This window comes from Notolabrus celidotus, chromosome 6 (genome assembly GCF_009762535.1).
Source record: "Notolabrus celidotus isolate fNotCel1 chromosome 6, fNotCel1.pri, whole genome shotgun sequence".
In the NCBI taxonomy this organism is placed as follows: Eukaryota; Metazoa; Chordata; class Actinopteri; order Labriformes; family Labridae; genus Notolabrus; species Notolabrus celidotus.
In genome coordinates this window covers 26,121,964-26,134,354 of record NC_048277.1, presented here as the reverse complement: position 1 = coordinate 26,134,354, position 12,391 = coordinate 26,121,964, and the positions used below count along the sequence as shown (strand labels likewise).

The 12,391-nt window shown below is 39.0% G+C and overlaps 1 protein-coding gene across 3 annotated transcripts; it reads left to right on the top strand.

Moving 5' to 3' along the window:
* The first annotated feature begins 6,661 nt into the window (after nt 1-6,661).
* LOC117814591 (B-cell receptor-associated protein 29-like) lies at nt 6,662-11,548 on the top strand. Of its 3 annotated transcripts, none has more exons than XM_034686022.1 (8): nt 6,662-6,767; nt 7,169-7,275; nt 8,329-8,429; nt 8,555-8,610; nt 8,918-9,019; nt 10,438-10,534; nt 10,718-10,818; nt 10,907-11,548. In XM_034686022.1, exons 2-8 carry the CDS (start codon nt 7,184-7,186, stop codon nt 10,940-10,942), a joined length of 585 nt encoding a protein of 194 aa, XP_034541913.1. In that variant the 5' UTR covers nt 6,662-6,767; nt 7,169-7,183; the 3' UTR covers nt 10,943-11,548. The 3 variants fall into 3 exon arrangements, with proteins under 3 accessions (XP_034541913.1, XP_034541911.1, XP_034541912.1); XM_034686020.1 differs by having other exon boundaries at nt 8,555-8,702; nt 8,884-9,019; XM_034686021.1 differs by lacking the exon at nt 6,662-6,767 and adding an exon at nt 6,815-6,857 and having other exon boundaries at nt 8,555-8,702; nt 8,884-9,019.
* The last annotated feature ends 843 nt before the right edge of the window (nt 11,549-12,391 follow it).

Here is a 12,391-nt window from a genome sequence, read left to right as displayed (position 1 = left end):
GCACCACTCTCTGTAGAAGAACATCCTCCACACATTATGATCAAGCCATAAACTTGGATGCATAAAACTATGCGCTGTGTTATGAAAAGAATGTTAACCTCTTTGACAACTACATTAACAGACACATATTTTTTTATTCACACGCTTAACTTCACAACAAAACCTCCTCACCTCCCCATATTGGAACTCTGCAAAAACTCTGTTTGCGACTCCATATTCATAAATCCTAAAATAGGGTTGGAAATAATCTACAGCTAGGAAACTGCAAATGTGCTGTGAATTCATCATATTGCCCTCTTATCTTTTTCAACTAGTCTGAGTCTGAGACCTCTTCCACATATGGTTTCCGAGGGTTTTATTATAAGCTGAAAGTATTACTGGGACTCCAGATGGACAACCAGTTCAAGCGTGCGTCCTCATGTGCGGAGGCTACAGTCCTCTTCGTCGCAGCGGTCGCTGGTTTGACTCCCAACCACTGCATTTCTTCCCTTATTCCCTGTCTCTTATCAGCTGTCCTGTCTAATAAAGGCGTAAATGTCCGAAATTGATATATACTGTCCCCCCTAGAAAATATGCTTTCTCAGAGTCAGGACTTGAGGGCAAATACTGCAGTCCTTCAGTTATCCACTTTTGTCTCACTCTAAAGGCCGACCAGTCCTTATCGGTCATATTTAAAAGATGAAATAATTCTCCAGTCTTCCAGTAATTATTACAGGAAATAAAACCAGGCCTTTATCAAATGTTTTAAATCTTTTTGTGGGATACATTTTAAGGAAAACTAATCTAAGTGAGACATAGAAACTTAAAATGCCTACTCTTCGTCTGACTTGATATCCATATTCCAAAAGGCCAAAAATATGGAAGCCCTAAACGGACATTATTAAATACATTTTATTTTCCGTGTTCTCGAGATAACCTATTTCTCGTTATCTAAAGATAATTTAACTTTTAAATACACACATGATTTTACATGATTTTATCTCCTCACGCCAGGAGCATATTAAAACATATGGTAACCAAGTAACTTCAGGTAATAGGAAAGGCCTGGCATCAGTTTGAGTAATGTATTTAAACTTGCACTTCCTGTATGATCAATAAGTCACTGGTAGCTTTGTTTTTTGTATAGGTTGCAACCAAATGACGTCACTACCCAAACATCATTGCGACGCAAAGAACAATGGCGGCCTACGAGTGAAAATATTTTTTCCAGTTTTATACAAACTAAGATATTTTGAGAGATTTTATTATCGTTTTTATATAGCTGATACAAACATTTATCATATAGGAGAATACGTTTTGGTAGCCGGGGTTCCTTTTAAGACTTTACTAAAATTATTTTGAGAACTGAAAAAAAAGTATTTCATAAGATGATTAAAATCAGCATAAGTGTAGGTAGTAAGAGTCGTGAAAACAACAGACTGTTTTCTTCATGCATGTCAGCTGAAGCATTTGATTCCTGGGTGCTCTGTGAAGGCTCTGCGATGAACTTGTGTTATATTTCGGATCAGACTGTCTGTACAGTGGCTGACTGCCCTCGCTGAAAAAGTCATCATCTGAGAGGAAAAGATCCAGAGACTCACTGTCCTCCTGAAACTGTTTTTTCAGCTAATTTTCCCAATTAGCAGCATAAACGTGGTTTTGAGTAATAAGTTGGTGCGCATCAGCTGGCCACTGTACCGCTGCATCAGATGTGTGTTTTTCCGTCTGAGTTGCGACATCACTCTCATTTGGAGAACACTGTACACTTACGGACTGCTGTGTTGACTGATCGGGGGACTCGGGGTCAGCTTCCTCTGTGATCGTGGTAGTGGTCGTGGTCGTGATCGTGCCAGATGGTTCGCCATCAGAGGCTACATCTGCAGGTGCGGGATGTTGACATCCCCGCAGGAGCACAACCAACGTCTCCTGCCAATGGCATTTCCTCGAGCGGACTTCACTCTTTTCCCGTGGGCGTTTTGTCTGTTTATGAACAAAAACTGACGGCACAGCATTTGGCTTCAGTCTCCGTTTATAACTAGCAGCACCTGTGAGCTCTTTCACCAGCATGGGTCGGCTAAATGCATCAAAATGCATCTGGAGTGAAGTGGCGAGAACATAGCCGCGGGTCCTTCGGAAGTTGTGTACGTCCACAAGCAATTTCCCACTCCTTTCTTCTCTTTTTGTCTCTTGGAAAGCTGTGTAGACTTACATCAGTCCCCTTGTTTCTCTTCGACTGGAAATTACACCCAAACACAGCACAGTGTGGTGTTATTATGGTTTTCACGCTCCTGAAAGCCAGCAAGTAAACACGGCGAAAACCAGAGGCTCGGCAAGACGCAACCATTACACGTCATCAACCCAGCTTGCATTGCGCTAGTAAAACAATGGCTGCGCTCGTAGGTTAGAATCAAGCGGCAAACTCCGGTCTCAAACGATGAAGCCAATGCGGAAGTGATATAAACTGCAATACATCGAAAATCCGCTTGAGGCTGGCTGCAGAAACACCGGAAACCACATAGATATGAATGGGAAAAAGACGATCTTTGCAGCATTTATAAACATGTTTACAGCCTGGTTCAAAAAACGGCTTGGCCCTACAACGCTAATCTCTCTAATGGCACACACTGTACGGGGGGTCAATTTTTTTCTAACATGACGGTTAAGAAGATATTAAGATTATGAGTTTTGCCCAAATAAGGACATGACTGACGTGACTCCCGGTCGGGAACACACAGCCATTGGCTAAGAGACTCACACTACATCACACTCTGCCTAGTTGAGTTCCGCATTACCAATATGGCTGCTGCCGTCGATTTGCTTCAAAACAGCTCTCAGGAACAGATGGGTGACGTCACGGATACTACGTCCATATTTTTTACAGTCTATGGTTAGAATATGTGTTATAAATTTCGCTCTTTAAAGAAATAACAATTCTTCATGTCAATTTAACAAAGCATTCTAGTATGAGACAAACATTAAAGCAGATTTATGCCTATTAGTCCCCACATTCGGGGTTCCTTTTAATGCTTACTAAATACTATTCATTGACATGATGAAAAAATATCGGTATCGGTAATCGGCTAAATGAGTTGTAAAATATCGGCATATCAGATATCAGTAAAAAATCCAATATCGTGCATCCCTAATTTTCAAGCCACTTTATCTTAAAGGTTCCTTGTTACATACAAATGTCAACAACTGTCGCTATAACAGGCAGAGCGAGTACAGGGTAGGCTTACAAAAGAGTGGTCAACTGGCCCAGGTTGAGATGGACATGGTTGAGTTGGGCGATGAAAACTGCGGCGACCACTTCATAGGGTGCAGTTCCAAATTATGTTTCTCCCAATGGGCAGCATCAGGCAAGTGACACTTTTGTCTATCCTGAGGCACTTCTTGCAGCACATGTAAGTGTGCGGCAGTGTGGCAGAGCTTGGAGAGACACAATGTTTAATATTCACTGCACCATAAGTTGTAATAATAATAGTAATAATACCTTTACTTCTATAGCCCTTTTCGATACAAGTAACAAAGTGCTTCACAAGAACAATAAAAACACAATAAAAGCAAAGAAGCAATAAAAGCAAACTGACAGTAAAAGCAGAGAGGTAGTCTGTTTTGGATGCTTGGCAGGTTGAAGCATTGAGTGATTTAGTCTGTTTTAATGTCACAGAGATTACTCAAATAATACCTTCAAATCTGATATTTTGATGCTGACTGAATTTTGGGCAGTCCCACAAGGGGCAATTTATGTAAGTAGCTTTAACCTCTTAATAATTGTAATAAATAAACTTGATCTGATAAACTTGAACACAATAAATGATCAAATCTAGGGTTGCTGATACAGAACAGCATTGTAGATCCATTATTCTGTATGATTCAGTGCTGCTCTTTTTCTGTTGTGCATTCATTTTTAAAGACTTTTGTAACTTTGATTATGATGTTATTATAAATGATATATTACAAGACGTATATGGGGCCCAATGTGATATTTTTTCAACGGGCCCAAAATCCCTGGCGGCGCCCCTGCACATACCTATAAAACTTACAAGTTGTATCATTAGTATTTTTTTAAATGCTTTTTAAGCTACTTTCAATATAAATTTCAGCCAGTTCAAGGCCAATCGATGTTTTTTAATTATTTTATTAATTACACATTTTTTTTCTTAACAAAATTACCAAGTGGAGTGAAATTTTGGGGCATTTTGTTTATTATTGTTTTACATTTGTTCTGGTTATTTTTTTTAAGTTACTAGACAGTTGGGCTTTTGCTGTTTATTAGCTTCTTACATTTTTCTCTTTTTGTATTCATCATTTTGCTGGGGAAAAAAACTGAATTTTTGATGCTGTATGTATAATCTTACTCTGCAGGGAGCCTGATTTTCCTTCAGCAGAAGCTCCAAACCTTGCCAACCCCCTCCCACCTGTTTCCAACTAGGCACTACAAGCCAAGGCATCCATGGCCCATATTAACAAAATGAGGACACCTTGTTGTGGATGTAAAGTATATGACAAGCAAGGTTACCAAGGCCCCAGCTGAGTGCAGGCTTATAGAAGCCATAGGTAAGGACAATTTCATTTCAGTGAAAACACATCGGCACGATAATGGAAAATGTTGAAGGGATCTAACCCTTAGACATGGCTTAGTGGATCAGAATCACTGTGATGCTTCATTGTTTTTTAAGGGTTTTCAGTTCTTATTTTTGCAGTCACTTTTTTTGCAAACAAGGAGACCATGAAGTTAAAGTTAGATATCTATTGAAAGGAGGGAAGGCTTTGCTCCACAGTTTTTTACTCAAAGTGCAGAAGTGCTAACCTTGCTGAGACCAATTTTGCAAGAAAAAACCACAAGTGAGCAGAACAAGAAGCCTGCGTGACACCCTAGGATGACTGCTTGAGTGGGTCTCTCAGGTAATTCCCTTGTTGTCCATAAGTGACAGATTGTGGCAGACACACGTGGGACCAATACAGAGCTCATGATGGACCTGTTGACAGAGCTGCTCGCAAAATGTGGCAACATAAAGCACAACACAGGTGAATAGATGCATGAAATAGCAGATAGGTGTTGGATGCTTTGCCATTGTGGTCATAAAAAGCATCTGAGCCTGAGGGCCAAGATGCCAATTTATAAGTCAATATGTACTAACCTTCAGCTATGATCATGAGCTTGGGAATGGACTGAAATGATAAGGTTATGGATTCTGCTGCTGAAATGAATTTTCCTTGAAGGTTTTTGGCGCAACCCCTCAGGGACAGGGGTGAGGAGCTCTGACGTACATAAAGTTTGTGGAGGTTATCCTTTTTATGTGGAGGTATTGCTCTGAGCGCTATGTGTAGACCCCATCTTGCACATATAATGCTCAGTATACCCAAATTCTCCAAAACAGAAATACCCTAAGGAACTGGGACCAACAATGCAGGTTAATTCTGGTTAACATGCTGTAACTGTTCATTTGATGTGATTAAACTAAATCCTTTGAAGAAAGTGTCACATTCTCTCTCTGTCTATCATGTCAGACATTTGTATGGACAGTCAATAAATAACATAGATGGAGCTCTTCACCAACCATATAGTCATCAAAGTCTGACCATCTGTTTATTGCGGGCGTTTCGCTATAACGGCTCTTCAGTCTCCTGAGCTGTGACCTCTGAGATGGTGAGGAAAGGAGAGCAATCAAAGCCCATTCAGTTCTGCTACAGTCATTTGCCCACTCTCCAAAAAAGCTATCACTGGGTGCAGCTGTAAACATTTTGCTCCTCTGCACTCCTGAGACTTGCAGTCAAAGAGGATAGCAGCTATCAGTCTCCTTCACAGAGGAAGCCCATGTGAATACACCCTGCAAGCTGAATACAGTGGAGAGCGCAGAATACACAAAACAGTCCTTGGAGCTGAAATTGAGCTGCAAAACTACATTATTCAATAGGAGGAAGAGTGCACTGTGGGACACACTGCAGAATTCCCCTCAGCCTCTGGTGCTTAGGTTCAAACCAATGCAATTTCTGTGCTTATAAGCAAGCAAAGTTGTTTGTGCCCACCTTGAAAAAGCTCACAGAGACACAGAACAGCAATCCTTTTCAGTCCTTTGGGATGAAAGCTTTTTGGGATGATCCTGTATCAGCTATTTTAGTTAAGACTATTTATAACCAGCTTGTGTGTAAACTGAGACCTCTATCCACACTGATGGATGTCTTTAGAGCTTCTTTACACATACGGACTCTCTGGATAGGATTTCCACAATGATAGCAAAACATACAGGACTTTCTACTTCCTGCTTCTGTGCCAAAGCATCAGTACAGAATTGGGGAACACCGCCCCCTTGTGGACATTTGACTGGCTTCTCGTTTGTGGAAGAAACCGTCAACATATTAATTTATTGTAAGAGTTTAGTCTATTTTCTCCTTTTAGGCAGACCTCTTGTGATGAATTAAAGACATCAAAGCTACATTATTTTGTTATTAGAAGACATTTTGTGTTCCCCTCACATGGCTATTTTTGTCCCATGACATGAAATATGAGACGCTGTAACTAAACAAACCTTTTCTCTTTCTCACACACATTGAAAGAAAATATTAAGGAGAAAAGAGTGAAAATCTGGTATTCATTTAGACTGAAAACACCTCAGTTTGCTTGGTCATTGCAAATCATAGGGGACTGACTAACACTTGTCACTTGAGTTTTTTTTAGGGCTGCAGCTCGTCTGATGCTCGCCAGCAGCTGTTGTGAATGTCTGTGAGCCTATGAGTGCGCATGTCTGGACTTTCCCATTCGTCTGATCACACAACTTTGACCGGTAAGCCAACAACTCTGTGGATTGCTTTGAATGGATTGACCACAGCCTGCTTTTAACTAAATGAGAAAGAATGATAAGCATTGTGAATAGGTGTGGAGCTAAAAGTCTGAAAGTAGCAAATGGGTTATAAATACTTGTTGTGGATCAGCTGTTGTATGTAGTGGGCCTACACTAACATTGTGTGTGTATGCTTAAAAAGTCACTTAACATTACAAGAGAGAAGCAGAGCACAGTGTATAGGTAGTGTGTTTATGTTGGCAAAGAATCTATAAAAGTATTGAGGGGATTTTCTGCACTTTTTCTGCCATTCACTTTGGTAGCTATAATTTAAAGTAAAACATTTGATTGAAAAAACACTGTTTGTCATACTATATTTTCAGCTAACCTTTAAATTTCCTCAGGAGATCACAGTCAAAATGACTCTCCAGTGGACGGCTGTGGCGCTCTTCCTCTATGCAGAGATAGCAGCCAACCTCATCTTGTGTATACCCTTTATATCAGCAAAGAGGTACAGCAATTTAGCACAAACCCTCATCATTATCACAAGTTAGTTCGAGAAATATTGCTGTCTTGGAGCGTATGCAAACCGTAGCACTTATAATTTAGCAATCACTATGAGCACTGTTTTTTATTTATTTTATTTTCTTGTGTTAATCTATCTCTGTATCCAGATCTGTTTTTTCTTAACCCTACTGTTATGTTGCAGGTCAATTTGACCCATTTTGAAGTTAAAAAATCTTAAGAAAAATGTTAAAAGTATTTTTTCGGTATGAAACTTCTTCTGCTTGGCTTAATTAACGCAATCAACATATAGAATAATTTATCAACATCACTTCATAAAAGTAAATAAATAAATAAATAAAATGCAAAATAAAATTAACAAAAATCTAAGTCATGTAAAACTATTGTAGTTATATCTAGGGCTTTCCAATGTACATAAAAAAAAAAAGTTTTAACATGAATTTTCATAAAAATACGAGTGAGTTATCCTCATTGAACCATGATCTGTGAGAATTAAAAAACACCATTGCACTAAATATTGATTTAAATGGTTAGTAATTGAGTTAACAATGAGATTAAAAATGTTTATTGGGATTTTTTGGGGGGGTTCTTACACTTTTGGTTCATTAAATATGCCCTGGGTCAAATTGACCCAGGAACATTATTGCTGTCCCTAAGAAACGAACATAACAGGAGGGTTAATCTATATCTACAGTATTTGAGCTGAAACATTTGTTTTTGGCTTACACATAAGCTAAATTTACCATGTGTTGTATGTATATTGAAAAACTATAAAGAAACTGTATGAAACTACTGTTTACGATAGGAAAAACAGAACAATAAGAAAATAGAACATGACTCAGCTCCTCATGATTTGCATACTAAGCATCAGCACATTTTCTGGATCAACCATGAAAAAAAAAAACATGATTGTAATAGAGAAAGTGAAAAGGGCAGTTCACACAAATAACCAGCAGAGTGCATTCATGTCCTTTCTTTTAAAAATCTCCTCTATATGATGCCAGTGAAACTCACTGTGTCCTTTTGACCTACTTTCTAGATGGCGCTCTGTTTTCAGCTTGAGGATATGGAACTGGTTATCTCCATACTGGAACAAATGCTTCTTCACAATGATCATGGTTCTTATTGTTCTTTTTCTTGGTAAGCAATCTGCTGAGTCACTGACAATCTGCTGAGTCAGGGACACATGCCAAATATTACAGAGTGGACAGACAGAATATTTCAGTCCGGTACGATCCTGTTTCTGTCCCCCTGTCGACTCCTAGATGCAGTGCGTGAGGTGCAGAAGTACTCTGGGCCTGAGCCCATGCAGGATGCCAAGGTGAACCCAAGTGTGTACGACCATGTCCACATGAAGCTGTTCAGAGCACAGAGGAACCTCTACATATCTGGCTTCTCCCTCTTTCTCTGGCTGTTAGTGTCATTTCTTCCCCCTTTAATCACAACAACAGAACAATGTGGTTTTAAAATTCCCCCAAAATATTTCATGTCATTTCATTAGACTATACCCTGTACAATTCACTTTACGATATCCTGTCTCTTATGTCCTGCTTTTCCCTTTCCCGATTCTCACCTTCTTGTCCCGTGAGCACAGTATCATGCGTCGCGTTGTCACCTTGCTCAACCAGGTTGCTGTCACCTTGGAGGACACTGCAGGTCTTCAGGCACAGATGGACAGTGCTGTCAAAACAGCCAGGCAGCACCAGGAGGACAACCTGACACTCAGAAAAGTCAGACTTATTCAGTTTGTTGACAAGATAAAAACTGTATCTTTTGTCTTGTAGTGATTAAGATTGCTCCTTTACTCTTTTTCCACCAAAATCAACATTATCACATCCCAGCCAGTTTCCTCTGACATCACACGTACTTCAGTTAGTAAAAATGCAATAAGTCTGTGGGTCATTATTAGGTAAACGCTTCCAGATGAAACTACAGAAAAGATAAGTGAGTGTCAACCTTATGGGACTGCATGTTAATCAAAAATAAGATATTTGACAAATGATCAGCTAATGTCAGACAAGGGCTGGTATTAGCATCTAGGCATGTCCTAGCCCAGGGGTTCCCAAAGTGTGGGTCTGGACCCCCTGGGGGTCGTGAGATGTCTTCTAGAATTTTTTTTTTAATGATCTAAAAATAGTACATTTGACCCATTATAGTAAAAAATATTGACAGAAATAGTAGCTAAACTTGAAATTAAATCTTGAAAATAGAAAATGGAATGAGTTTTCTGCCTTTCTTTTTGCCAGATGACTACTGAGTTTAGGATGAGTGAACAGTTAATTATCAAAAGCATCAGTAGCAGCAGGTTAATTCATAATGGCACAGGAAACACAGACACATGCTCATTTAGGTAGGATCAATTTTTGCAGACCAGCTAAATGAAGCCATTAAATCACTTTGAGGGACAGTGGGGGTCGCGAGTCTTTGGCACCTATATTTTGGGGGTCACGGGCGGAAAGGTTTGGGAACCACTGTCCTAGCCTATATTATTGTTAGCTATAAAGGAGCTAACAATTAATCTATGAACGTGCTTCATAATCTAAAAGGACAGACTTAATATTTTAAATCATGTTAGTCAACCTACTGGCTTTTATCAGTTAACAGCTTATGTAAACAGTCAACAGGTTTTTGCTAACTGTATCCTTTGCTAGTCATTTACTCGGTCATTTTTTTTTGCTATAATATTACACAATTATAAGTTATCAAAAGGTTATTTTAGCATCCCGCCATTTACTAGCTAACAGCGATTTCATCTCAAAAGAGACCACGTTCTTTTTCTCCAAATATGACAGGATGTCACTCCCTAATTTACACTAGCCATCACTTTTTTGAATGGCTATACAAGTGGTAGTAATTGCTAGATTTCCTAGGTTCTTAAACGTTTCTCCCTAAAGATACATCATTACTACATCAAAACAACATTTGAACTTCCTGCCCACTGTGAGATGTCTGAGAAAAATGGCCACCTTGTGAATATTATGGTACTATCTAATGTACAATAACATTTGCCTTTAGTATAATACAACTTTGTGTTTTTAAAATCTTTGGGGCTTATCTTCTGTAGTACACAGATATTAGAATATTTTTCAGAGTGTTGTTTCAGTACTCTGTCTGCTGTTTGTAATTAAATAGACCTATTTGTCCTCAGGCTCTCCTGGATGAGGAAGGATCCATGTCAGCAAAAAACCAACAACTAAAGCTGGAGGCTGAAAGGCTGGCAGATCAAGTGAAGGTTTCTGAAGAAGGTGAGTAATCATCACTGTGTGTCTTTTAAAATCATGTAACCATGCTTATTACAAAATGTTAATCAACATGTACAACAATGAGAAAGCAATGTACAAGTGTTAAACATAGCAGAGCATGGACTCACCTGGTCACATGCTACAGTGTTGATCAATGTATAGATGAAACACTGTTTGTCTGTGTAGCCATGCGTAAGTCCAACGCTGAAGTGGAGGCTATGAAGAGGCAGGCCAAAGGTCTGGCACAGGAGTATGACAGACTGTTGAGGGAACACCATCAGCTTCAGGTAAAAAACAACAATCATGAAAATATTTATTATATGTTTACACTAAAACAGGAGTGATTCTGATTGTAATCATTATTTTGATCCCCAGAATCCACAGAGTGCAACAGACAAAAAGGATCAGTGACTCTGGAAACACTCATTGGTTCAATTCTTTTCATGGATACCTTTTCTTCTCATTATACTAGAACTGTGTGCAGCAGGCCAGGCCAGGCTAGAGGCCATGTTCTTTGATAATCTTTTAAAACTCATGTTTTACTTTTTACTGATTTTCAAATGGGATGGCCAGCAGCATGACAATGTTCTCAAGTTTTCACTGCAGTCTTCATCATGAGCAGAAAAAAGAGCCAGGACATCTCTTTCAATTTATCAAAGTATGCAGATTCATTTAAATTATGTCTTAGTGGCAAAGCTTATGCTAACATTTGTACAGAGACTGAGCACATGTTTACTCTTGGATTTGCATGCATGACAGTGCATGAAGTGTCCTCTTTGAAACCATGACTGTCACATAAATGCTGTATCTTGAGTAACTGCAGAAGCTACCCACTTTTTATAGACAGATATTGAAATTCTTGCATATGTTACTGATCTCTGGACTTTGTGAAGAACCCTGAGTACATCCTGAATACTTGCCCTTATACAAACAGTTTTTGAATTGACCCTTAGTTGACATTATGTGACCTTTTAACAGTTTTTGTGGCATGAACATAATAAACAACAAAACTCCTTAGTGTTTTTTCATTGTCATGCTGCAATCTACTGTTGATTCATTGAAAAAAATTGAATTAAATTAACACCACATATTGCAAAGAAAATACAGTGAGACTCATAATGAGGCAGACTGTAACATTTTGATAGTTGCAGATGGTTTTGTTACAAATATCCTTATAAAAGCCAACCAGGGGCGTTTGCAGAACTTTTTGGCCCAATTGAGGCTCTCGCATAGGCAGGGGTGGCCAGTGCATTTACAAATAAATAACATTTACCCTTTCTGTCTTCACAAACTACTTTCATTAAAGTATTAAACAGATGTTATATTCCCTTTGACTTAAAAAAAAAAAAAAACAGGACAAGGTGGCATAAATCTTCTAAGCTTAATTCTTTAAGGTCTTTCAAAAGATGTTTTTTCAAAGTCACATTGAGGGCACTAATAAAGAAATCTACTATCAGCCTTTTAACTCATCCCAATTATAGATTTTAACAGAAACCCCACCTCTGACAAGGCAAATAGCCAATCATAGTTTAGGATGTTGAGGTGGCCCCTGGGGTGGCCAATTGGATTTCAAAGGGTGCCAGTGCCATCCTTGGCCACCCCTCTGGACATGCCACTGAAGCCAACATATATAGTGCAGATCAGATAAAAAAATGCTGTTGTTCGTTAAATGGACCATTCTTGGTACTGGGAGCAGTTTCTGAATATTTGAACCGTGTTGTGTCATTAATGTTTATCATAACTGTAAAAAGACAGAGTAGCAAATTCATACATTTTTGATGGACAGTAATCTTACTGATTTAAACCTTACTGTAACATGGACAGAAAGTGGTTTCCTCCCTGTGCTGCTTTTCCATGCCT